This window comes from Saccopteryx leptura, chromosome 3, assembly GCF_036850995.1.
Source record: "Saccopteryx leptura isolate mSacLep1 chromosome 3, mSacLep1_pri_phased_curated, whole genome shotgun sequence".
Classification (NCBI taxonomy): domain Eukaryota; kingdom Metazoa; phylum Chordata; class Mammalia; order Chiroptera; family Emballonuridae; genus Saccopteryx; species Saccopteryx leptura.
This window is the reverse complement of record NC_089505.1, coordinates 176725831-176751650: the sequence shown is the minus strand read 5'-3', so window position 1 is coordinate 176751650 and position 25820 is coordinate 176725831. Positions and strand designations below refer to the sequence as shown.

Genomic DNA, 25820 nt, shown 5'->3' with positions numbered 1-25820 from the left:
ACTATGGATTGAAGCTGTGTAAGATTTTATTAGTTTAATTCCAATTGCTATATTTTATAGACAGTTTTCAGTGGCTAATGCCAAACATTAGCTCAAATAATTTTCTAAAGAGCAGTATTAAATCCAAGCACCAGAAACCCATTTAAAAATGACTTGCTTGAAATTGGGGTCTGTTTTTGTATTCCTTGCTGTTTTATCCCACAGTCCTTAATATGTCACTTCTGTACTCTCCCCACACAATTTTAAGAAATGTCAATGAGTGCAGTGTTCAGGATTTCTTTTCCTGTTCCCCGAGTGACAGTAACAGAAGTCTAGAACTTTGATGTTAGCCCTGAGGCCAGGTGATATTTTAGAAAGTTTCAGCCAATAACAATTTTAGAACAACCGCAGACGTGAGTCTTTATATCAAATCCCCTGTGTCTAGCAGCTCATAGGCGGTTCAGGGTTCCCTGGTATACTGTCTGTTATCATTTTCAAGAACTTAAGAAAAACTTTTAAATTAGTTAATATTGTAGTAAATTACTAAGTGATTTTAAAATTTAAAAGTAGCTGAATTCTGTTTTTAAACTTGGAGTTGTTTTGAAGTTGTAGCCAGTGGATATCTAGGTGAAAGATAGTGAACAGTGTCTTCCTGATGGTCTTCAGGGTTCCTGTTTTCTACCGAGGGCCACACCCAGAAAAAGTGCTGTGGAAATTTTGCTGCTTTAAATCTATTTCTGTCCTTTTCGGGAGTAGGTGTGATGTGACTAATAAATGCTTCCAAAGTTGTTTTCATGGAAGAAGCTTATCCTGTAGCCTTTTGGCAATGGATATTCTCTTAAAAGTTTAATAAATTTAAAAATGTAGAGACATACATCAGATTAATTTTTATTTCCATGATCTCAGAATGTTTTGTGCTCTTTCAAAGAGAAGAGCTTTTTTTTTTTTTGTCACAAACTGAACTATAGCCAAAGAAGACTTAATCATCTCATATGTAATGCAAGGTATTGTGTGAACATGTCATTGGGTCTTACTTTAACATGTGGTAGATATCCAAATATCAAAATATAAATACCTATATTGGCTCTTTACTAGAAATTTAGGGCAAAATAATCTTCTTGGACAAACATAGCATTGGAAAAGAGGTCATAATAAACAGGATTTGGGTACAATAACTTAACTAATGGGATCTGGCACTACTCCAGATCTTACCTTTGAAAGGTGCCAGGTTTGTCCTGAGATGACTTTACCTCTCCCTATTGCAAGGTAGGTTTCAAAATTCAAAAACTTATGGCTACAGACAACAATGTGGGGATTGCGGGGGTGTGGGGATATGGGGGGAAGTGGAGGAGGGTATGGGGGGATAAATAGTGATAGACGCAGACTTGACTTGGGGTGGTGAACAAGCAACATCATGTGCAGATGATGTGTTGTAGAGTTGTGCACCTGAAACCTGTATAATTTTAACCAGCGTCACCCCAATAAATTCAATAAAAAGAGAGGAATGAAGCTAAGTCAGTCAAAATTCAAGAACTTGCCAAATTTTGTTGTAGTCTAATTGGACTGTTCTAAAATCATAAGGCAAATATTTTATGACCAAGGAAAATTTTGGGTCCTGTGTAGCTTCATGGAATTTGCCGCTGCCATTTGAAAAATTTTGCTTTTGTTTTTTGTCACAGACTCTTTTGGGGAGTTGGGAGGTTAAAATGGCAAGTATTTTGTGGATTTATAACTTAATGGGTAGAGTGCTTCTTGGTCCTATAATTTGGCAGTGGTTTGACTCTGGAATTTTAACTAAGTTATTTTATTTATGGTTTCCCAATATGGAGAACAGAAAGAATATATATTCTCTCCCATCTCACAAGGATGTAAGGGATATTAATAAGGTAACATCTAAAAACCTCAGTGGGGTCCTGATGTCCCATAAATGTATGGCATCATCATCATCATCATCTACATCAACAACATTATCATCATGGCCTTCTCTGTACCTAGATTAGTTATGACTAAGCAGTAAATCCTCCTGTTTATGGACTCTTGATTTTCATACTGGTACTCCTTACAAGTATGCTAGCTTAGAAAACAGCTTTATTACCAAACAGTGTTAGCCACGGCTCTACATATTTAGGCAGGGATCCTTCTTATTAAATGTATTCTTATTCTTTCATGAATTTTTAGTTGGAAAGTAGTTTCAAAAATTCCAACTTTTCAAAATAACCTGTACACCAAGAGCTTTCTCACAAACAAGATTAACAAATGTTTTTGGCATTAAAGAACCAACTCATTTGTGAAGACAAGAATACCATATTGAGTTTGGATTTTTTCTTTTTAGGTAGAATGCTTTGAAGGTGCTGGACACTCAACAAGTAGCTGCTGAATTTGATTATATTCTCTAAATGTTTTTAAAAAAATTCTTGCCTGAACTGCTGTGGTGCAGTAGATAAAGTGTCAACCTGGAATGCTGAGGTCACCGGTTTGAAACTCTGCCCTTGCCCTGTCAAGGCACATACAACAAGCAACTACTATGAGTTGATGCTTCCTGCTCCTCCCCTCCTTTCTCTCTTTCTCTCTCTTCATTCTAAAAAATCTTTAAAAAAAAAAATTTCTTGTATGATCTTTGGGGTCAAAAGTCTATGATGTTTGTTTCAGATGTACTTTGAAATTATTATGAAATAGACATATACTGCCTAGAGTTTTTTTCAACATTAAATCCTCCATATTAGGGCCTGACCTGTGGTGGCGCAGTGGATAAAGCGTCGACCTGGAAATGCTGAGGTCGCCGGTTCGAAACCCTGGGCTTGCCTGGTCAAGGCACATATGGGAGTTGATGCTTCCAGCTCCTCCCCCCTTCTCTCTCTCTGTTTATTTCTCTCCCCCTCTCTCTCCTCTCTAAAAATGAATAAATAAAATTTAAAAAATAAAAAAATAAAAATAAATCCTCCATATTAGTATAAGGTAGGATTTCATGACAAAATATTTTCTATCTTTTTTTTAAGTGAGAGGAGGGGAGATACACAGACTCCCACACGTGCTCCAACTGGGATCCACTTGGCAACTCTCATCTGAAACTGATTCTCAACCTGACTGAGCTATCCTTAGCACCTGAGGCCAACATTCAAATCAGTTGAGCCACTGGCTACAAGAGGAGGAGAGAGAGAGAAAGGGGTGTGTGAGGGGAAAAGAAGCAAATGGTTGCTTCTCATGTGTGCCTAGACCAGGGATTGAACCTGGGACATCCACATGATGGGCTGACACTCTATCCATTGAGCCAACTGGCCAGGGCCAAAATATTTTCAATTTATAAATAATAGTGACTAAGAAAAACTGTTCATGCTTTCAGATTAATGCTTTTTCATTATACTTAATATTAGTTCCTAAAAGAACCCTAAAAGATAAAAAAAGAAAAAACATTGAAGTAGAAATGGTTTTGACAGTATATTTTTATTTTAAATTTAATCTTTAAGTATATCCCCTATCAGTCTTGTGGTATTTCCATTATGTTTGTCACCAACTAATGTATATATTTTGGTGATAGCTTATCTCTTTATTAGGATAGAACTGTGAGCAGAAGGACATGGTCTCTTTTTCCCACTACTGTTTAACATATGGTAGGCACTCAACAATATATAATATGTTATATGAATGACTGAGCAAACTCTTGGTTCTCAATTATGGTACAGCAAAGAAAATGTGATTCAGGAACTTTATATAAATCCCATATTCCCTTCAAGGTCATTTTAAAACAAAAATTAAAAACAAATTTTAAACAGAACCTAGGCACTCCTTTTGGAAAACCATTTGAGAATATAGTTTGGCCAACAAATTGATGCATGAAAGAAAGTAAGGCTGAACAACTGTGTGAAATAAGGTGACAGAAGGGAATGTCAATGTTAACTATGTTAAAAGAAAGCAGTATCACCTATGATTGGGGGGAGTTCTCCTTATCCTCTATAGTAGATTAGCCTTGGCCTTTAAGTCCTTAAGTGGTCTGGCTGTTGGCTATATTAACCTCATTTCCTGTCAGAGTCTTCCATGTTCATTTCCCTCTACATTAACTTCTTTGTTGTCCCTGGAAGTCACTAAAGCCTCTGCACTTCAGTAACCTCCCTGTGGGAAATTCCTCCCCCAGATATTTATATGTCCTGTTTTCTCACTAAATTTAGAATGGACATTCATGTTCAAGTAATACCTCAGCAGAGAGGGCTTCACTGTGCACCATATCTACGCGTCACCTTTTCTTCCCTCGCTGTACTTAGAGCATCAGTATTATGTAGGAGACAGCGCAAACTCAAGAGCAAGACTCCCTGGCTATGCCACTCACTAGCTGTGTTGTGCCTTTGGGCAAGCCACTGAACCTCTTTGTGCCACAGTTGCCTGTTATGCAGAAATAGGGTGATGCTACATGTACTTAATAGAATTGTCATGCGGCTTACATGAGAAATATAGGCAAAGTTTTTAGAACAATTCCTGGTTTGTGGTCATTGTCCTGTAAGTGTTAACTGTTACTCTTACTACCTAACATAATATAAATCTATTGTCTATACTATCCACCTCAATATAAGCTCCATGAGGGCAGGAACTTCATATGTTTGGTTCACAGGAGTATTATTACCCAGGCCTATAGTAATGACTGGAACATAGTAGACTCACAATAAAAACTTGTTGAACAAATGGATTTTGTTTGATCATCTTATCTTTTAACTCTTTTTTTTTAATTAAATTGACATTCTTAGTATGAAACAATTGTTAAAGAAACAATTATTTTGACACTTGTTAAAATGTTAAGAAAGACTTTAGTCCAGACTCTTACAGCAAAGATGTTGCCATTGAGGAGAGAGATCAGGCTGAACTTCAAATACAAAGGGACAAGTTGAGTTTATAGTTATGGAGCAGAGTGAGAGAGTCAGTGGATGGAAAATTATTAAGAGGAAGCATCAAGGGCAGGGTGATTCTTCTAAACCAACTTAACAAAAATAATGAAATATGGTTCTGAAGATATAGAAAGTCTCCATCAATATATTTTTGTTTCTTGCTAGATGACAATATTCTAACTTTGTGGTAAGATTTTCTTTTTTATTTCAGTGTTGGCCTACAGCAGATGTTTATTGAGCATCTACTGTGTACTGGTCCTCTGCAGAGGTGCTGGTATGCACAGGTGGAAGAGCCTCAAACTCTGCACTCAGGGAGTCATCCAATCAGTGTGGTAGAGTCTTATATTAAAATTGATTATGTAATATTAAAAATGATACAGGAAGAAGCATCTAATTCAGTTCCTGGGATTTAGGTATTACCAAAAGAAGGATGGAATGGTCAGTAATTTACTATGTGAATAAGGCAGCATTCTCTATAACAAAAGATAAAAAAGAGAAAAAGAAAGCAGAAAAGTCAAAGAAATGAGAGTACACATGGCCCATTTGGAAAACAGGGAGCAGTTTGTTTTACTGAGTGTACAGTGAGTAGAGCATGGGGCGGGGAAAGGGTGAGATGACAGGCGACAGTGGTAGTGATGGAGACATCCAGGCCAGGAAGGGATGTGTGGCCACTTGAAGGAATCTGGACTTTATTGTGCAAGAAAACCAACTAGATATCTACTTGGGTCTGTGGTTCCAGATTATTTTGTTGTTGTTTTTTTAAGATTTGATTTATTGATTTTACAGAAAGAGAGGGTATTGAATAAGACATATCATCTCATAGTTGCTTCACTTCAGTTGTTCATTGCTTACTTGTCGTATATGCCTTGACCTGGCAAGCCCAGGGATTTGAACTGTTGACCTCAGCATTCCAGGTCAAAGTTTTATCCACTGCACCACCACAGGCCAGGTCATACATACATTTTTTTAAATAGTTCTTTTTATTCATGGAGTATTTCAAATGAAGATTTATTGAAAAGTCTACACTTGCTGTGGGTATTGTGTGGAATCTGTTGGAAGGGACAAAAGCTGGTGACTAGATGCTTTTAAGAAGTCTGTTAGTCTCCTTTAGATTAATTCACTTAGCAGACAATTATTGAGCACCTTATCTGTGCCAGGCACTGTTCTAGGTGTTTGGGACCCAGAGGTGGACATTTGAGAGGGAAGACAAAGAGAGTAATACCACATAAATGAATAGGCAGGCAAGTGGATTATATGTTCTTTTAGAAAGTGATCAGCACCATAGGCCAGTGGTTCTCAAAGTGTGTGCCAGGGCATAGTGGTGTGCCCTAGAAGATTTCCAGATGTGTCCTATGATATTCCAGAGAAATAAGTACTTGTTGGGAACCAAAAAAACAACAGAGTTTTTGGAATTTAGGTTTTTGGGGGACAGAGGTGTGGGGAATTGACTGTAAGCTGACAGTCTGCCCAACCCCCCACCTCACTTGCCTGATTAGGTTGCAAAAGGCTGTTAAGCTGTGGTGCTGGATTGTTTACACTACCCGCCATGTTCCCCGGAAAGACTGGAGGCAAGTTTCTTCTATCCTTTGTTTGTTGTATAGTTAAGATGATATGTGTGGTGGGGGTTATCTGCACTCAACACAAGAAAAAAAGAGAGGAATTCTTCAATGTATTAATGAGGAAATGAGAGTTTGCCTTTCAAATGTATGCCCAAACATTGAAGAAATCACTAGGACACATCAGGCTCATGTTTCTCATAAACACAAGAACGAAAAAACTTAACACATTCATGCCAGGATCTGCCGAATTTACTAAATCTTACTAAGACTGTATTTATATATATAAAAGATAACTTTTTTGTCGCTTTTTTATTTTATAACCCCTTTTTTACAAATTCTAAAGAGCATAACTCAAAAAATGTAACATAAAAATGTTTTTTAATATCAGAATAAATTTAATTTTGTCATATTTATTTTGTTTAATTACCATAAAATAGTGCTTGGACTTTATATTTTTTCTTTAATATTTGACTTATTTATTATAACATATTTCTCAGAAATTTGTATATAGTGTGCCTACAATTATTTGTAGGATTTTAAATGCGCCCTGACTTCAAAAAGTTTGAGAACCAATGCCATAGGCCAAGGGGATCAGTAGTGCCATGGACATGAGTGATTGGGGCCTCATTTAGAAGATAACATTTGAAGGGCCCTGGCCGGTTGGCTCAGCGGTAGAGCGTCGGCCTAGCATGTGGAGGACCCGGGTTTGATTCCCGGCCAGGGCACATAGGGGAAGCGCCCATTTGCTTCTCCACCCCTCCGCAGCACTTTCTTCTCTGTCTCTCTCTTCCCCTCCCGCAGCCAAGGCTCCATTGGAGCAAAGATGGCCCGGGCGCTGGGGATGGCTCTGTGGCCTCTGCCTCAGGCGCTAGAGTGGCTCTGGTCGCAACATGGCGACGCCCAGGATGGGCAGAGCATCGCCCCCTGGTGGGCAGAGCATCGCCCCATAGTGGGCGTGCCGGGTGGATTCCGGTCGGGCGCATGCGGGAGTCTGTCTGACTGTCTCTCCCTGTTTCCAGCTTCAGAAAAATGAAAAAAAAAAAAAAAGGTAACATTTGAGAAAAAAATTGAATAAAATATAAGGGTTTAGCCATGTAGATTTCTAGGGAACGTCTTTCAACCAATGCAGAGTTCCTGGGTCAGAAACCTTTTTTTGCAAGTTGAAGGAACAGTGTGGGTGAATGGTTGTTGACCTGGCCTGGCAAAATGGCAATGGAAACAGAAAGAGATACCACTTGGGGCTTTAGAAGGGGAGAACAGTATCAAGGATGCTCTTCAAGTGAGATGGAAATCAGGGGTAGTGACAGCTGGAAAGGAGCTTTGATGGTTCAGTTGGATAAAATTATATCCACAGATTTCCCCTTTACTTCTCTTTGCTCATGTGCTTATTTATTCGTTAGAAGTCACAAGGCAGGAGAAACTTTCACAAAGCCACCTTTATTTTCTACCTTGACATATCTTGCATTGATTCTGCCCATTATTGTATCTTTTGTTAGATTTCTCATTATGGAAGAAACATCCAACAGCTTTGGTGATTTGAATTTGTCAGTTACCTTTCTATGGCTTAAAGACATATTAGTAATCTGCTGACATTTGCATCATAGTATGTTTTGCAGTATCACTCATGACTTGGAATGCTCATGAGTCTTAGTTACTTGTCTTCATTTTAGTCTGCCTCTTATTTCCCACTGTTCCTTAACTCACTGCTTTAAACAGAAGTTTGAGAAGCAGACCCTCTCCTGTGTCGTCCACAGCAATGTGAGGGTGAACTGTCAGTTCTCTCACAGCTCTGCATTTCCTCTGTGCTGGGGTTTCCCTGCAGCCTGCTCTGTATCCAGTTGCACTTCTTAGTGACTTTGGATTTGATCTTGAACCACACCTTGTTCCTTTTTTTTTTTTTTTGCCTGAAGTGAGAAGCAAGGAGAAGGCAGAAAGACAGACTCCCACATGTACTCGACCAGGATCCACCCAGCATGCCCACCAGGGGGCGATGCTCTGCCCTTCTGGGGCAATGCTCCATTGCAACTGGAGCCATTCTAGCGCTTGAGGTGGAGACCACGGAGCCATCCTCAGCGCCTGGGCCAACTTTGCTCCAGTGGAGGCTTGGCTGCAGGAGAGGAAGAGAGAGACAGAGAAAGGAGAGGGGGAAGGGTGGAGAAGTAGATGGGCACTTCTTCTGTGTGCCCTGACCAGAAATTTTACCCAGGACCTCCACACGCCGGGCCAACGATCTACCACTGAGCCAACCAGCCAGGGCCACAGCTTGTTCTTTCTTGAGCACAATTTAAATCTTAGTCATGTTTAATGAATGCACCTTCCCCATTTGCCATCAGTTCTTGTTTGTGTTAAGCTTCTGGTTCTTCTTTCCAGGGCTGTCAGTAAAATATATTCAACAAAATCATCTAGATTTCTTGTGAGGGGTTAGTTATTTAAATAAGACTTTTGCATATTTCTCCCATGCCCTAGGTGTTTTTTTTCTGTATATTTCTTGTAAAATGGATACACATTTGCTATTTGTGTGAGAGAGAGTAGGTCATGAGAAATGGAGGCAAGGAGGGACAGAAAACAGTTTACAAGTATCGTCACATTTAGAAAGTTTACATTACACTGCTTGCTTCATTTTTACTGAAGACCTACATTAGTACGTACCTGTTTTTGCTAACTGAAAGGAATATGAAGAGGATTTTTACTTTTACCAAAAAAAATGTGAAGAGAGTAGCGTTCAGCGTTTGTTTTGCAGCAGCTGTTACAGAGGCAGCGTGCACCCTGAGCTGAGTGGGAAGAGCGGCACTGTTGAGCTCTCTCCTGGGACCTACACTTCTCTCAGCATCTCACCAGCATGGCTTTGAACTGTGTCTGTAGGCATCTGTACTTCATCTCGACTTAGGTTGTGTACCCGTTAGGCATATGTGTCACAGGCCATTGCTTCTTCACTTGACACCATGTAGGCTTACAAAAGGTTTCATAGGAACAGTCTCCTTTCAAACAGTTGGACAGGCTTGTACTGCCCACATAAGATGTTGTTATGGTCTCTTGTATATTGTGATGCACAAACGCTTGCCTGTGCCAGTTGCTAGTGCAATTAAATCTCCCTAAACTAGTTATTTTTCTTGCCTAGAATCTTTAGCTCTGTTTCTTAATTAACTTTCCCATGTGGATAACTGAGACCTTCAGTATTGACAACTAAGGCCATGCTGTAGCTTCTCGAACTCATCTAGCCTTTTCAGTGAGGTCTCGTTTCTTCGTTGAGACGGTCTGTTAATGCATGATTAGTCTGTTATAACATGATTAGCTATTCAGATGCAAAACTGAGTGCCTACTTTAATGTTATATAGATAGTGCCCAATTTCAAATGTAATTATAATAGTCATAAAATGAAAGTCTTGCTTTATAATAATGAAGACTATAAGGTTTCTGTTCTATTTTAGTCTCCTAAGACACAACTAAACTTTTATAATAACTTTTTCATTCTTTTGTACAGAAACACCCCAAATTACCCATAATCTGAGTAGAAGTATCTGGCAGCAAATATTAAATCCTGTAGTCATCTCTGGATTATCTGTAACAAATATTTTTAATCCCTCAGTTTAGTATTTTAAAGCTCTTGGTTTAATACCTCTGATTTAAATAACCCTTCTATTAACTCTTATGCTGTCACCCTCTGCCAGAAGGGAGCTTGGGGAATGTTAGAGCATTTTGTTTATGTGTCATCAAATAATTTAGAAGATTAAAGTTATAAAAATTGTAAAATAGACCTCAAAGCTAATTTGATTATTTACTTTTTTAATTTATATGCACAAATCCAATATCACATTAATGCCTTACTGTAGTAAGGATTTTTTCCTCCATTTTACCTATGTACTTTTCAATAAGTTTAAATCCTTGAGAGGTACAGCACTGCGCAGATGCTGTATCCAATGGCCTTAGCAGGAAAGTTGCTTTGGAATTCGGCATAAACCATTCACTGTTTTTGTGAGCACAAGTTGCCTGTCCCCAAATGAGTCTGGTTTTGTTCAGTTTGCCACCAGGTGTCATTGTGTTATTCTTTGCTTTGTACACGTAAGCACATCTTTTGCCTAGATAGAATTCAGTCTTGTCTCGAACATATAAACACTGTCAATTTTAAGAAGAGCTGTGTGTAAGGTGGTGGGCAATGGGGGAAGGTCATGTGAGACACCAGACACGGGAACTTGGTTGGTGCCACCCACACCCATGCACACTAAAGGAAACTTCCCAGGAATCCTTGGAAAAGAGCAACTGTCAGCCAGTGAGATTTCACCATGTCATATCAACCCACTTCCACCCTAGAGACCCTTTAAATATTCCCCACGCAGTTTCATCCACATAACTTCTCTGGCCCCTGTCTCCCAGGACCAGAGAACCTCGTCCGCACGACTTCTCTGGTAAATGTCCCCGGGACCAGAGAATATCGTCCGGGAAGCGCTGTACTTAATAAAGCTTTTATTATTCCACACTTCGTGGCTACACCCTTCCTTCTTCCTCGGCGGGGAAAAATACATTTGGTGCCGAAATCCGGGAGGAGTTGAAGCCCGCTGGGGCCGCTCCTCTCCCCTTCTCTTCCGAGAAAGAACCAGGATCTCCGACCTTCTACCCACATCAGTACACGGTGCAGTAAGTCCCCTGCCTCCAGCCTCCCCTCAGTTCTTTCCACAGAGGCTCCCTGTCCGAAACTACAGCTGCGTCAGGGAAGTCTTTTCCATTCCGAGTGTGTGTGTGCCCGTGGAGATGTCCCGGTCACATCCTCTTTACCTAACTGTCCGGTGGTCAGAGATTGAGTTATGGGATGCCAATTCTCATCTCTGACCACTCGAGGACTGAGGGTGGCCATAGAGGCACAGGCTCCTGGAGTACCTTCCCTCCCTAAAGAAGAAGAAACTGTTCTTCTCTGCTGTGACCAGGCCACAGAACTCACTGAATAATCAAACCAGGTAACCTCCTGAAGGGACTTTAGGTTTTTACACCCTCACCAATTTAACTATCGCCAAAGAACTGGGAACTGGTTGGAGATCCCTTACATTCAGGTCTTCTAGTATTTGCGCTCCCGTCCTAATCTCTGTGCCACCTGCTACACGGCGTGAGCTCTTTTTGGCCAGAGAAACCTCAACTAAGCCCTCTGCTCCTAATCTCTCCTCCTTTGCCAACATCCAACTCTCTCCTCCTCCTGCCTGACTCCCAGGGGCGCCCCTCTCTCAGGACCCCTCTCTGGTCCCTCTGCGCACCTCTTTCACTCAGGTCTCTTCCCTCCAGGAGTCCCTTGCACTCCCTTCACAGGATCCTGTTTCTCATTCACCTGCAAATACCAGTCTCTCTTTCTCCTCCCCTGCTGGCAAGGGGCCCCTCTCTTCTCCTCTGTATTCTTAAACCCCTCCTCCGTCAGGTCACCCTTCACCAGCCATTGGCCCTTACACTGGTTTGCAGGACTTCTTGACCCCACGGCACAACCTGGTCTTCTTGCAGGAACACCTGGCCTTATCCTGCCTCTGGCTCCAACGTTTCCAGCTGGATCTGGGTGCCAGGCTCCCCAGGATCCCCTCCTCTTATTCTCACCCCCAAGCCCCTATCTGAGACCTGTGAACATGGCATTTAAAGTTTTTAATGGTCGCAGCTAGTAGGAAAAGGCCGAGACTACTCGCCAGGCCAACTTGCAGCAGAAGGAACGCTCCAAACCCAGAATCTTGTGGCAGCCCTGAGGCTGGCAGAGCCAAGTCTGGGCCGCAAGGAGGAATCCCACCAGGAGTTTGCTTTAAATGTGACAAGCAGGATCACTGGTCCTGGCAAGGCCCCTGTCCGCGGCTGCCCACTGAGCCCTGCTCTGACTGCAATCAGCCCAATCACTGGAAGAGTGATTGCCCCTTTTGGGCAACAGGCTTTTCCTCAGTGCTTCTACATGGAGGACAAGCCACCTAAATTGGAGGCCATGCCAGGCAGGTGGGTGCATCACTCAAACTCCTAGACCTCATGGACGACTGACGTGGCCTGGACTCAGAGATCCACATCACCCTCATTGAGCCCAGGGTAATGCTGCAGGTAGCGGGTAAGTCCATCTCATTTCTTGTGGACACGGGAGCTACCTTCTCTGTTTTGCCATCATACTCTGGACCTCTAGTTCCCTCACAGGTCTCAGTTATGGGAGTGGATGGGATCCCTTTTATTCCCCTTTGCACACCACCCCTGACATGGAGTTTGGACAAAATCCCCTTTTCATACTCCTTCTTAGTTATGCCATCATGCCCTGTACCCCTCCTGGGTTGAGACATTCTACACAGTCTTGAAGCCACTATCCAGCTGACAGCATCTTCCCACTTACTCCTACCATTCCTCACTACCAAGGGCTCTCCCATAATCAATACTATCCTCATTTCTAACCATGTCTCTCACCTCAAACTTGTCCCCATGCAGGACCGCTGGCAGTTGGAACTACTGGGCCCTACCCATGTCATGCTCACCAAAAGGCTGGACCCAGCAAATCCTCCTATTGCTCCTTTTTTTTTTTAAATCCTTACAGGACCACATCCACGAAGTTTCTCGAGTCATGGTCAAACAAATATTCCTCCTGACTCCTCTCAAAAGCTCCACCTCCCAATCTCCTGTCCCCACGATGCCTCTGACCAGCAGGAAGTAGCCAGACAAATAGCTGTGTACCTATTTAACACAAAAGGTCAGAATGTAAGGTAGTGGGCAATGGGGGAAGGTCACGTGAGGAACCAGACCTCGGAACTTGGCTAGAACTGCCCACACCCATGCGCGCCAAAGGAAACTTCCCAGGAATCCTTGGAAAAGAGCGACTGTCCGTCAGCCAGTGAGATTTCGCCATGTCATATCAACTCGCCTCCACCCTAGAGACCCTTTAAATATTCCCCATGTAGTTTCATCCACCTGACTTCTCTGGCCCCTGACCCCCGGGACCAGAGAACATTGTCCGGGAAGTGATATACTAAATAAAGCTTTTGCTATTCCACACTTCGTGGCTACACCCTTTCTTCTTCCTTGGCAGGGAAAATACCTTACACTGTGTACCCTTCTGGTTCTTGTGACCCTGTTTATAGCTAGCAAAAAAGGCCTTGGACCACAGCCTTCCAGGCATATTTGTCATTATAGAATGGACGACTGACGTGGCCTGGACTCGGAGACCCATATCACGCCAGTACTGTCTCCAGCAGGCCTCCCCAAGCTCCAAGATGGCAGAAAAAACTACTTAAGATACTTAGTATAGAGGTCAGGAATCTATTGAGTGATTTAGACTATAGAATGATCAAGGCTGTAACCATAATGACTTTAGGATATGCATATCCAGAATTTTAAAAGGGCTGATGAGAGCTTATTGAAGATATTTGAATTCTAAGATTTAGTGGCTTTTTTTTCTTAATTTTTCAGTTTATTTAAACTAAGACAAACAAATAATTTACCCATTTCTCCCACCCTCTACACCCTGCCTCTTGCAACCACCAATCTGTTCTTTATATCTATGAGTTTGTTTAGTTTTCTTTAGGGGGGTAGAGTCCACATATCCCAGAGACCATACGATATTTTTCATTATTTATCTCATTTATTGCACTTAGGATAATACCCTTAAGGTCCATCCATGTTGTTGCAAATGGCAAGGTTTCTTTTTTTATGGCTAAATAATATTTCAATGTGTGTGTATGTGTGTGTGTGTGTATACCACAGTTTCTTTATCCATTAATTCATCAGTGGACACTTAGGTTGTTTTCAGATCTTGGCTATTGTAAATAACACTTCAGTGAACATGGAGGTACATATATCCTTTGAAATTGATCCTTTAATATTCTTCTGATAAGTACCCAGAAGTAGAATTGCTGGATCATTTAGTAGTTCTATTTTTAATTTTTTGAGGAGCTCCACACTGTTTTCCATAGTGATTACACCAGTTTACTTTCCCACAAGGAACCCAAATGCAGAAGCGTTCCCTTTAGTTCACATTCTTGTCACCAATTGTTATTCTTTGTCTTTTGATAATAGCCATTCTAAAAAGTGTAAGATGATATCTTGTTGGGGTTTTGGTTTGCATTTCTCTGATGATTAATAAGTTGAGCATCTTTTCATGTACCTGTTGGCCATCTGTATGTCTTTGGAAAAAACAATGACTATAACAACAGACAAAGAAGGGACCAGCAATTCCACTTCTGGGTATTTCCCCAAAGAAACCCAAAATCACATAACCTGGCCAGTGGTGGTGCAGTGGATATAGTGTCAACCTCAACCTCAGATGCTGAGGTCCCAGTTTCAAAACCCCGATGTCACCGGCTTGAGTTTGGGCTCACCCAGCTTGAGCACAGGCTCACCAGGTTGAGTGCAGGGTCATCAGCTTCAGCGTGGGTTCATCGACATGATTCCATGGTCGCTGGCTTGAGCCCAAAGGTCACTGACTTGAAGCCCAAAGTCACTGGCTTGAGTTAAGGGATCACAGACTCGGTTGGATCCTCCTGGTCATGGCATGTATGAGAAGCAATCTATGAACAACTAAAATGCCACAACTACAAGCTGATGCTTCCCGTCTCTCTCCCTTCCTGTCTCTTGCTTTTTCTCTCGCTTAAGAGAAAGGAAGAAGGAAGGAAGGGAAAGAAATGGAAGGGAAGGGAAGAGAGCCCAAAAGCACTAAATCAAAAAGACATATGCATGCATCTGTTTGTTGCATCATTATATACAATAGCCAAGATATGGAAGCAACCTAAATGTCTATCAATAGATAAATGAATAAAGAAGTGTTGCTTATATACAATGAAATATGACTCAGCCTTAAAAAAAATAAATGAAGTCTTACCAACTGCAACAACATGGATGGACCTAGAGGGTATTGTGCTGAGTGAAATAAGTCAGACAGAGAAAGACAAATGCCATATGATTTCATTTATATGTGGAATCTAAAAAACAAAATAAATGAACAAGCAGTTACATAATAGTCATGGAAATATAAAATACAGTATAGGGAATATAGTCAATAATAGTACAATTATTTATGGTGTCAGATATATGCTGAACTTATTGGGGTGATCACTTTGTAAGTTATATAAATGTCTAATCACTAGGTTGTACACTTGAAACTAATAATATTGTACATCAACTGTAATTGAAAAGTAAAAATGTTTAAAATAAAATGAGCAACCCGATTTAAAAAAGATCTAAATAGAACCAACAAACAAGATTTATAAATGGTAAAAATGATGCTTAAAATCATGTCATTAGGGAATTGCAAAGAAAAAAAAGCTTTGTTCAGTGTTCTGTTACATTTAACTTTTGTCTCTCAACTGTCTTTAACACATTTTAATGTTCTACTGTCATCCATCTTTATTTATTGTAATTTTTAATTAATTGATTTTAGAGAGGAAGAGAGAGAGAGAGAGACAGGAAGGGAGAGAGGGAAGAAAGAGATGATCAACATCAACTCATAGTTGTGTCACTTTAGTTGTTCATTGATTGCTTCTCATATGTGCCTTGACTGGGGAGATTCAGGGTGAACCAGTGATCCCTTGTTCAAGCCAGTGAGTGACCTTGGGCTCATGTCGATGAGCTCACACTCAGGCTGGCAACTTCAGTATCCCGGGTCTGTGCCCTAGCCACTGCAACCCACAGGTCAGCCTACATCTTTGTTTTCTTTTTACTTCTGGCATTGTTTTTTTACATTCTTCCCTGATAATATTTCTAGTTTCAGAATATTTCACAATTCTTCTTACTCTCAATTAATTAAGTTTACCTGGTCTTCAGATCCATTAGGATCACCTCTACATTATATTTAACACTATGATTCCTTCAGTATGCTTCTTCAGCTTTTCTTTAATGTCTGATTTTAAGTTTGTGGTCAGCACCACAATCACCTCCTGGTCTTGTTTTGGCAGAGAGAATACAGTATCTTCATCTCCTGCTTCCAGTACATAATTTATCATTTCTATATTGGCCTTCTGGTGATGTCTTTGTGTACGTCATCTGCTCAGTTGTGTGAAGTATATATTATGTGACTGACAGGTAGTTGGTTTTGAGGAAATCCACAAGCTGATCTCTTGCCTGATTTCAACATTATTTTTACTTTTGTGTTTTAATCGCTTATAATAATCAGCATGTCTTGTTTTGCTGTATTGTTGATTTCTTCTTGGACCCTTGCATCAAAGCTTTCAGTTTATCATCAGCCCCTGTAGTGGGAGCATGGACTTGAATGGAGGTTATGGTAATAGGTTTCCCTGCAAGTCTGATGTATTATTCTGTCAGACCTTGCATTGCAGTTCCTAACTGCCTGTGGTGTGCCTTGCCTCAGTATTAACGCCATTTCATTTCCCCTGAGAAAATTCTACCTTTTCTTTAAACTCATTCACGATTTTTCTTTTTGTTTCAACTGAAATACCTGAAAGGAGTTGGGCCTTATTCATCAATTTGTTATGAAATTCTTTTCTGCTGTTTGAATTTTTGTTAACTAACATATTTTATTCAAATGCTTTTTCAATTTATTTATGCTTTAGACTGCAGTGGTCAGCAAACTCATTAGTCAACAGAGCCAAATATTAACAGTACAACAATTGTAATTTCCTTTGAGAGCCAAATTTTTAAACTTAAACTATATAGGTAGGTACATTCCTTATCAAGGTAGCGCCCAAATGTGGTATTTTGTGGAAGAGTCACACTCAAGGGGCCAAAGAACCGCATGTGGCTCACGAGCCGTGGTTTACTACCAGGGCTTTAGAGCATAATAGTTCTATTAACAGTTGTAAGGTAGCTAAATATATTTTTTATTTAATTTATTGTACATAAATATAAATAAATAGAACTTTTCTTCAAATGTCAGATGACTTTCTGTTTTTAAATTCCTGGTGCATTTTGGCTAGTATGTCCTTCTACAGAATTTAGTGGTGAGCAGAAATAGTCAAGGCCCCTGCCCCTGTGAAGCTGATATACAGTGTGTCCGTAAAGTCATGGTGCACTTTTGACAGGTCACAGGAAAGCAACAAAAGACTATAGAAATGTGAAATCTGCACCAAATAAAAGGAAAACCCTCCCAGTTTCTGTAGGATGATGTGGAAGCATGTGCACATGTGCAGATTATGACATAACACTGTGTATACAGCAGAGCAGCCCACAGCCATACCAGTCGAGATGTGGATGGTACAGAGGAAAGTTCAGTGTGTTGTTCTGTGGCTCGCTAAATTCGAATCCGTGACCAAAGTGCAACGTGAATATTGGCGCGTTTATAACGAAGCGCCACCACATAGGAATAACATTACTCGGTGGGATAAGAAGTTGAAGGAAACCGGCAGTTTGGTGGAGAAACTTTGTACTGGTAGGTCATCAGTCAGTGATGAGTCTGTAGAGGCTATACGGGATAGCTACCTAAGGAGCCCTAAAAAATCTGTGCTTGAGCTCACATCGAACTGCACTGAATAGGTATGAAACTGGGAGAGTTTTTATTTTATTTGGTGCAGATTTCACATTTCTGTCGTCTTTTGTTGCTTTCCTGTGACCGGTCAAAAGTGCACCATGACTTTATGGACACACTGTATATCGGTTTATAGTAGATTTCGGAATTTTTAAAATGTACATTCTTTAAAAATCTGTACTTTGAGGTTGAGTACAGTATGTAAAAAGAAGGTATGAGGGAGAATTTGTGGAGTAGCCCTGGTGAACTACTTGCACTGTTGGTGAAAATGTAAACTAGTGCAGCTGCTAGGGGAAACATCATGGAGGTTTCTTGGAAAATCCAAAATAGACCTACCAAATGATTGAGCAATTCTACTTTTTGTGGTTTATTGGAAGAAAATGAAAACACTCAGCTCTCTGTACTCCTATGTTCATTGTAGTCTTATTTATAATAGCTAAGGTAAGAAACAACCTGTGTCCATCAATGGTAAAAGAAAAAATTCCACCATGTGTGACAACATGGATGGACCTTGAGGACATTATGCTAAGTGAAATAAGTCAGACAGAGAAAGACATACTTAATGTCTCACATATATTTGGAATCTAAAAAATAAAATAAACAGATTCATAGAAGCAGGGTTGGTGGTGGTGGTCAATGGGGAAAATGGGCAAAAGTGGTCTAAAGACACAGACTTCCAGTTATAGAGTAACACAAATGTTGGAGAGGGTGTGGAGGAATTGGAGCCTCGTTCACTACTGGTGAGAATATGAAATCCTGTAGCCGCAAATGGTGAGAATATGAAATGCTGTAGCTGCACTGAAAAACATCATGGCAGCTCCTCAAGATGTCAAATACAGTGTTACCAAATGATCCTACTCCTAGGTAGTGTCCAGAAGAAATGAAAAGGTGACATGTGAAACAAGCCATCACAAAAGGACACATAGTATATGATTCCATTTATACTAAATGTCCAGAATTAGTAAATGCACAGAGATAGATTAGTGCTGTCAGTAGAAATGGGAAGATGGAATGTGATTGCTAATAGGTACAGAATTTCATTTTGGGGAAGATAAAATGTTCTGGATTAGACAGGAGTGACGATTGATTAAAGCGACGAATATACCAAAAAAACAAAAAAACCCAGATCAGTACACTTTAAAAGGCTGAATTTTATGGTATGTAAATTTTATCACAAAAAGTTTTTTAAAAAGAGTTAAGTAACTCCCAGTTGTGCTTTCTTGGCTTTGAAAGTTGGTGGGTGAAACACTTTTTTCTGTTTAATCTCAGGGCTGCCATGTGAGCTTTACTGAGAGGCCTAGGTGAGGTGAGTCTAGCGGTCTGAATTAGGAGTCTGGTTAACAATTACTTAAGTTTTCTAAATTCTCTGTGCATAGACAGGGCTGCAGCTTCTGCTTGGGGGACCTCAGGACTGGGCAGTAATGAAGGCCAGTAACTTGACTTACCCCAGAGAGGTGTTTTTTCAGGTGAACACTGAAGTCGTTCACCAGGCATTAGGGAAGCAAATCTGCACTGTGCCTGATTGTATTTGGCCAATAAATGAACCAGTGAGTATGATTTCAGCCTTATTATTTTAGGCTATTTGAATACTATATAAATTTGTTTTTTGTGCCTATAAATAATTTAAGAAAAACATATTCATATTTATTCTCAAAGACTATGTTAAAACTGCGAATATTGAATTATTTCAACACCTTTTTTTTTTTTTTTTTTTTTTTTTTTGTATTTTTCTGAAGTTAGCAGGGAGGCAGTCAGGCAGACTCGCATGTCCCCAACCGGGATCCACCCAGCACGCCCACCAGGGGGCGATGCTTTGTTTTGGCCGGAGCCATTCTGGTGCCTGAGGTGGAGGCCATGGAGCGGTCCTCAGTGCTGAGCAAACTTTGCTCCAATGGAGTCTTGGCTGTGGGAGGGGAAGAGAGAGCCAGAGAGAAAGGAGTGGGGGAAGGGTGGAGAAGCAGATGGGCATTTCTCCTGCATGCCCTGACCAGGAATCGAACCCAGGACTTCCACACGCCAGGCCGACACTCTACCACTGAGCCAACTAGCCAGGGCCAACACCCTTTTCTTAGAAATCATTCAATTCAATATATATTAATAAGTTGCAACATTTAGTATGAAAGATTGTTTCTATATGTAATATACTGAAAGTCTTTGTTGTATCTTTACTTAAAATTGAAAATAAATCAATCTTTTTAAAAATCAACTGTTCTAAAAAGCACATGTCTTCACACTCCTCTGTGAATAAAATCAGCTGGGACTCATTATAAAGGTGCATTTTCAAGCCCTCACCCCCAAGAGACCAGTTCAGTCTTTATATCTCAGGAACACCCCAGATGGTGTTGAGGAACATGGGTTTGTTCTTTGAGAAACACTGCCCCAGGGACTTCAGCCTAGAATTAGTACGTGATATGTGTGGTTGTAGGATTCTTCCCATTACCATATACTTATTAAGCTATTTTCCAACCACTTGGTGGTAGAAAAAAATAATATCTACTCTTTTATTCTATTAGAAAATATTTTCTCATAAACATAACTTGTTTTTGTTACCCCAGTCCTTGTTGCTGTTACTCTTAATGCAGTACTGCCTTCTGTCCCAGATTTCTTTTGACCTGGCTGAGTACACTGCAGATGTTGATGGAGTTGGCACTTTACGGCTTCTGGATGCAATTAAGACCTGTGGCCTCATCAACTCTGTGAAGTTCTATCAAGCCTCAACAAGTGAACTTTATGGGAAAGTGCAAGAAATACCCCAGAAGGAGACCACACCCTTTTACCCGAGGTCGCCATACGGTGAGTTTGCCTGCACCCAGCCTTGTGCACGTGTTGCATTCTCTGAGTGATGGCGTGTGTACATTTCTGCTCTAATTCTGCTCATGTCTCATGACTGAAGTCATGTGGGTGTGAGATTAACATTAAGATAGACTACAGTGACTAGACTTGTTGATAGCATACCTTTATATGCTTCTAACTATAAGTATTTGATGCCATTGCCTCCGGGGTGAAATTACCACCTCATATCACAAATCATGTTCATTCAACCCTTTCTTACAGATAACTTTGAAAGGAAAATTAGACTGAACACAATTCTTTTTTTCTGACCTGTTGTGCTGAAATGATATGGTTTCATATTTTTATATCCCTGATGAAAGTCTCCTTGATTTCAAACCCTTAAAAAAAAGAATTTCTATTACACTTTTATATTTGTAAAAAGAGTATTTATGAAAAACTTCAGTGATGAAATTTCTAAGCAGCTAGAATATTAAGTTCTATATTTTTTACTTTCTAATTCCTTAATACTAAGAAAAAGAGAATAAAACCCAAGAAGGTCTCCTTGATATATGGCATATACTACAGTTGAAATTAGATTGTGAAAGAAAGAGCCATAGGTTTGCAAAAGTTAGATCTTAAATATTTCCTTGTACACCCAATTCACTGGCAAAGTAACCTTTATTTTGTCTTTGGCTTTTGACGTATTTTTTTCTATCTTGATACATTACAGATTGTAGTCTTTGCAAGTTGTTAATTGTTTAATATGAGTGAAAGTCATTGCTCTTTAATAGTAAGGCATTGTCTTTTGTAATAATCACTGTTTTTTTTCTGCTTTTTAAAAATTCTTCCACAGGGGCAGCAAAACTATATGCCTACTGGATTGTGGTAAACTTCCGTGAGGCATATAATCTCTTCGCAGTGAATGGTATTCTCTTCAATCATGAGAGTCCTAGAAGAGGTTAGTAAATGCATTAATGGGAAAGAGAATTTCAGAGTTTAAGAAAAACAGTAAAAAGTTGCAGGTGTTTTTTGCATTTGTACTGGACAGACTGGGAATTTTCACATTTAACTATTTTGGATGTCAGAAGTGGTGAATGAAGAAAATCCACTCTTAATTACTAATTAAGTTTTTTAGATTTTTTTATTCCCATATGAAAAACAAGATGTTCCAATTTTACCATTTTCATTGGTAAGTCTTATCAAGCATATTTCAACCTAAGTATTCGGAAGATTTCTTATGAATGCAAAGGAATAATTAGTAAATTAATACTTGTTTCTGGAAGTCACTTTTATTTATGTAGACTCAGTCTGTGGAATCTTTATATGTTTTTACTTTCAATAGTGTTTATTTAATAGTTTTCCTTTATATTCCATTTACTAGGTATCCGGAAATTACTATGCTTCTAGAGTACGTTTTAAAATATATTTGAAATAATTTATTTTAGAAAGAATATATTCTAAAATAATGATGAAAAGTACATACTATAAATGAGTAACACACTCATTTATTATTATCAAATATTACGTATTATCTAATTGTATTACTATACTTGTACATGACTGGTAGCACAGTAGGTTTGTTTACATCTGCTTCACTGTAAACAAATGAGCAACGATTTATGCTGTGACATTGCAATGGCTATGAGGTCACTAGGTGACAAGAATTTTTCAGCTCCATTACAGTCCTGTGGAACCACCATTGTATTATGTGGCCTGTCATTGACTGAAATGTCTATAATGTCCTGTGAAAAAGTCACTTTGAGATTTATTACATTGTTAGTGAAGACATCTCTGATTGGTTCCAAGAACATTGCATCATCAGCCCTATTCATTGAGAGAGGAAGAGCACTGGAGAAGGAAATCCTGAGTGCTAAACTGGACACGGAGATGAGCTATGTGCTCTAGACAGAGCCCACCACCTCCCTGACTATGATGCTATACCACAATGTGCTCCTCATCTGTTACCATAGTGCCAGTGACAAGCTTTGAAGTATTGTGGTTAACTCATTAACAGCCATCACAAGAAACTATTAGTAAGTTTCTACTAATGCCACCCTAAAGATTTATATCCCAGGAAAACAGGAAAGGGCCACAGTCTCCTCTAATCTAGATCTAGATCCAGGCTTAGTAATGGATGTCACAGTTCACAGGACATTTTGAAAAACTGAAATATATTGAGAGGATGTCAGTCAGCAAGTAACCTGTCATAGGAAGAATGCTAACCAGACCAGGAAGAGTTTAGCTTGGAGAAGGAAAGACTAAATGAGCATTCCCAGAGCAGACTGTTCAGCAGCTGCTCCAGAAAAACGCAGGAACACAGGTGGGAGGCAGATATCTGCTCACCTCTGAGTTTCAAACAGCAAAACAACTGCCTCCTGAGGGGATGAAAAGTTTCTAGAAGCACCACTACATTGAAAATACTGAAAAAGGAATCACTATCATACAAAATTTAACCTCAGAAATCTTTCAGTTTTACATAGGAAAACCTTAAACATTCTAGGAAAACATACTCTTCTGTGAAATAAGGGGCTCTTCAAATATAAGGGAGTGGAATTAACAGAATTGTAAAAATAACCGTCTCACACAAATGGGAAGAGAGGTCCCTGCTTTGGATCACTGAGTGAGAGTTCATACACATGCACTCTAGTTATGAGAGGTCAGTATGGGCAATGAAACAGGGAACAAAACTTTAGGGTCCAGTGACTCCATGTGGAAGCAGAGCAAACTAGAGTGGGTCCGAAGGAGACCCACAGCTGTGAGTACGTAAAAGAGTTCATTCTTATCTTATTATTTATTTATTTATTGTATTTTTCTGAAGCTGGAAACGGGGAGAGACAGTCAGACAGACTCCCACATGCGCCCGACCGGGATCCACCTGGCACGCCCACCAGGGGCTGGACGCTCTGCCCACCAGGGGGCGATGCTCTGCCCCTCCGGGGCGTCGCTCTGCTGCGACTAGAGCCACTCTAGCACCTGGGGCAGAGGCCAAGGAGCCATCATCCCCAGCGTCCGGGCCATCTTTGCTCCAATGGAGCCTCGGCTGCGGGAGGGGAAGAGAGAGACAGAGAGGAAGGAGGGGGGGTGGGGGGTGGAGAAGCAAATGGGCGCTTCTCCTATGTGCCCTGGCCGGGAATCGAACCCGGGTCCCCCGCACGCCAGGCCGACGCTCTACCGCTGAGCCAACCGGCCAGGGCTCTTATTATTTATTAATTACTGTAAACCCACTTTTGCCCCACCTCACATTGATTCTCAGTACCCTAAATGAAGATTGGTATTACATAGTGTTGGAATCCATGGGAGTCCGAAAGACCAGAGTAACAGGCTTTATTGAAAGGAAGAGAGCAACCCTGCCAGGCACTTCTCCCGGGAAGAAGGAGAAGAGCACCAGTACAAGCTAGGGGGACAAATTATATGGGGTTAAGAAGAATTTCGAGCATGTGGGTGTTGAATCAAAAGTCCAGGTATGTCCAGAGTGCCTCCTTGGGGCGGCTTGTCAGCTTTTTGGAATTCCTCTGTCTCAGGGGCAATAGTCCAGTAAGGGTGACTGACGTCTGACAGATAAGCGTAACATTAAGAGGGCAGTTTGGAATTCACGTATCTATCACATAGTTAAACTAAATTCAGCTAGATTCTAAATAGCTTTTATCCTATATCAACATTCTCAATTACTTCACAGTAGATCCAGTTTCTTAGCAAGTAAGGGTGACTAATCAGAGAAGTTGCTCGGTGCTAGGATGTCCCCCTTTCTCTCTCTGCTACTAGATATAAGGAATTTTCTAAAAAGATGTAACATAATTCTAAGTATTCTTCATATTGCTTTTCTAAAGAAGATTACATCCTTTTTTAACCAAAAAAGACATCTGTTTTTAACACATATCATCGATCATGAAGCATTTTGTTCTCTGTTCTGGGAATACAGAAAACTGAATTAATTTTCATCATCTTGGTCATAGGTGCCACTCCTCTGGCTTCCAACATCTTATGTTTATAATCATTATCAGTTAAAAAAAAAAAGAAGTATTTGTTTGTATTGTCTTACTATCTTTTCATAGTTGTCCTTGAGACTGTTAGCAACATGCTAGGTCTCCTGTTCCAAATATTGGGTTTTAAATAAGAAATGGTTTATTTCTGTCATTTTATTCTGATTTACTGAAGCGTGAGAAATCTTTACAAAACAAGTGTACTCTGTACAATTTAAAAATCATCTGTACAATGTAAGAATTTTAGCCTGTTAGCTTGAGAATAATGAAAGAAGTCCAGTGTTACAAATTGTTTCATAACCAACAATGTAAAGCCAGTAGCCACAGCCACCATCACAGCAGCCTGGCCCATGCAGGTTCGCATTGGATTTGGACAGTCGGTAAAGAAACAGTGGAGCCAAAAACTGGTGGGCCATCATCTTTAATCCTAGCTTGCACCCGGCGGGCAAGTACAACACACATTGGACTCCAAAACCCACTCATTCAGTGCTCACAAAGCTACTGACTTTATCCAAGTTTCCTAGAATCAAAGGTTTCTAGCTCACCAGACTTATTCACCTCTGTTCCCCATCTCCTTCCTTCTCCCTGCACAAACTCTGCCCAAACTGGCTTCTCACTCATCACTCCGCCATCTTGGCTGTTTCTCCTGGCCTCCTCCACGTGGCCTTTCTCTGCTCTCTGCTGTCTCCTCTAATGCTAATCTCAGGAACTAAGAGCGCAAGCTCCTGTTCTGCCCCCATTTTATAGTGTAGAAATCAAAACCTTTAATCCAATATACAAAATAAGGAAGTCTCTGATACAAAGTCACTTATCTGAAGCATAATTGGATTGTACCACCTCACATCAAAAAGGGTGGGAAAGGTTTCGTCCTAAAACCAAGCCCTAGGCTACAAGGATCCTGCTTGCCCACAGCCCACCCCCAACAAATATTAATATCACCTGGGCGACAGGCTTCCATGTGGGCAGTGCCATCTTTAACAAAGTGAGCATAATATATTTTATCTGCCCAACAAACGACTACTGTAGTAATGGTTATAACTTTTTCAGTGAGATTGTATGTGTGTATAGAGCCATGTAATGAAGCCAAGTCATGAAAAAAGGATTAAAGGGACAGGTTTATAAAAGAATCTTTAGTGTCAGTAATTATTTTATTGTATAATTGGCAAGGTAAAAAATTTCCATGATGTGCTATTAAAGCATAAGAGCCCAGTGTTTCATTTCTGTTACTCAAAATAAAAAGTTAACTAGTAGGCAATAA

At 40.3% G+C, this 25820-nt stretch overlaps 1 protein-coding gene across 1 annotated transcript in view; it reads left to right on the top strand.

The window, feature by feature from the left end:
- The window catches only part of GMDS (GDP-mannose 4,6-dehydratase), a 770392-nt gene that overhangs the window by 302078 nt on the left and 442494 nt on the right, over positions 1-25820 (top strand). Inside the window, exons 5-6 of the mRNA XM_066376915.1 lie at positions 20411-20603; positions 21436-21540. Of these exons, the coding sequence (XP_066233012.1) occupies positions 20411-20603; positions 21436-21540 (298 nt within the window). The remainder of the gene's footprint in view (positions 1-20410; positions 20604-21435; positions 21541-25820) is intronic.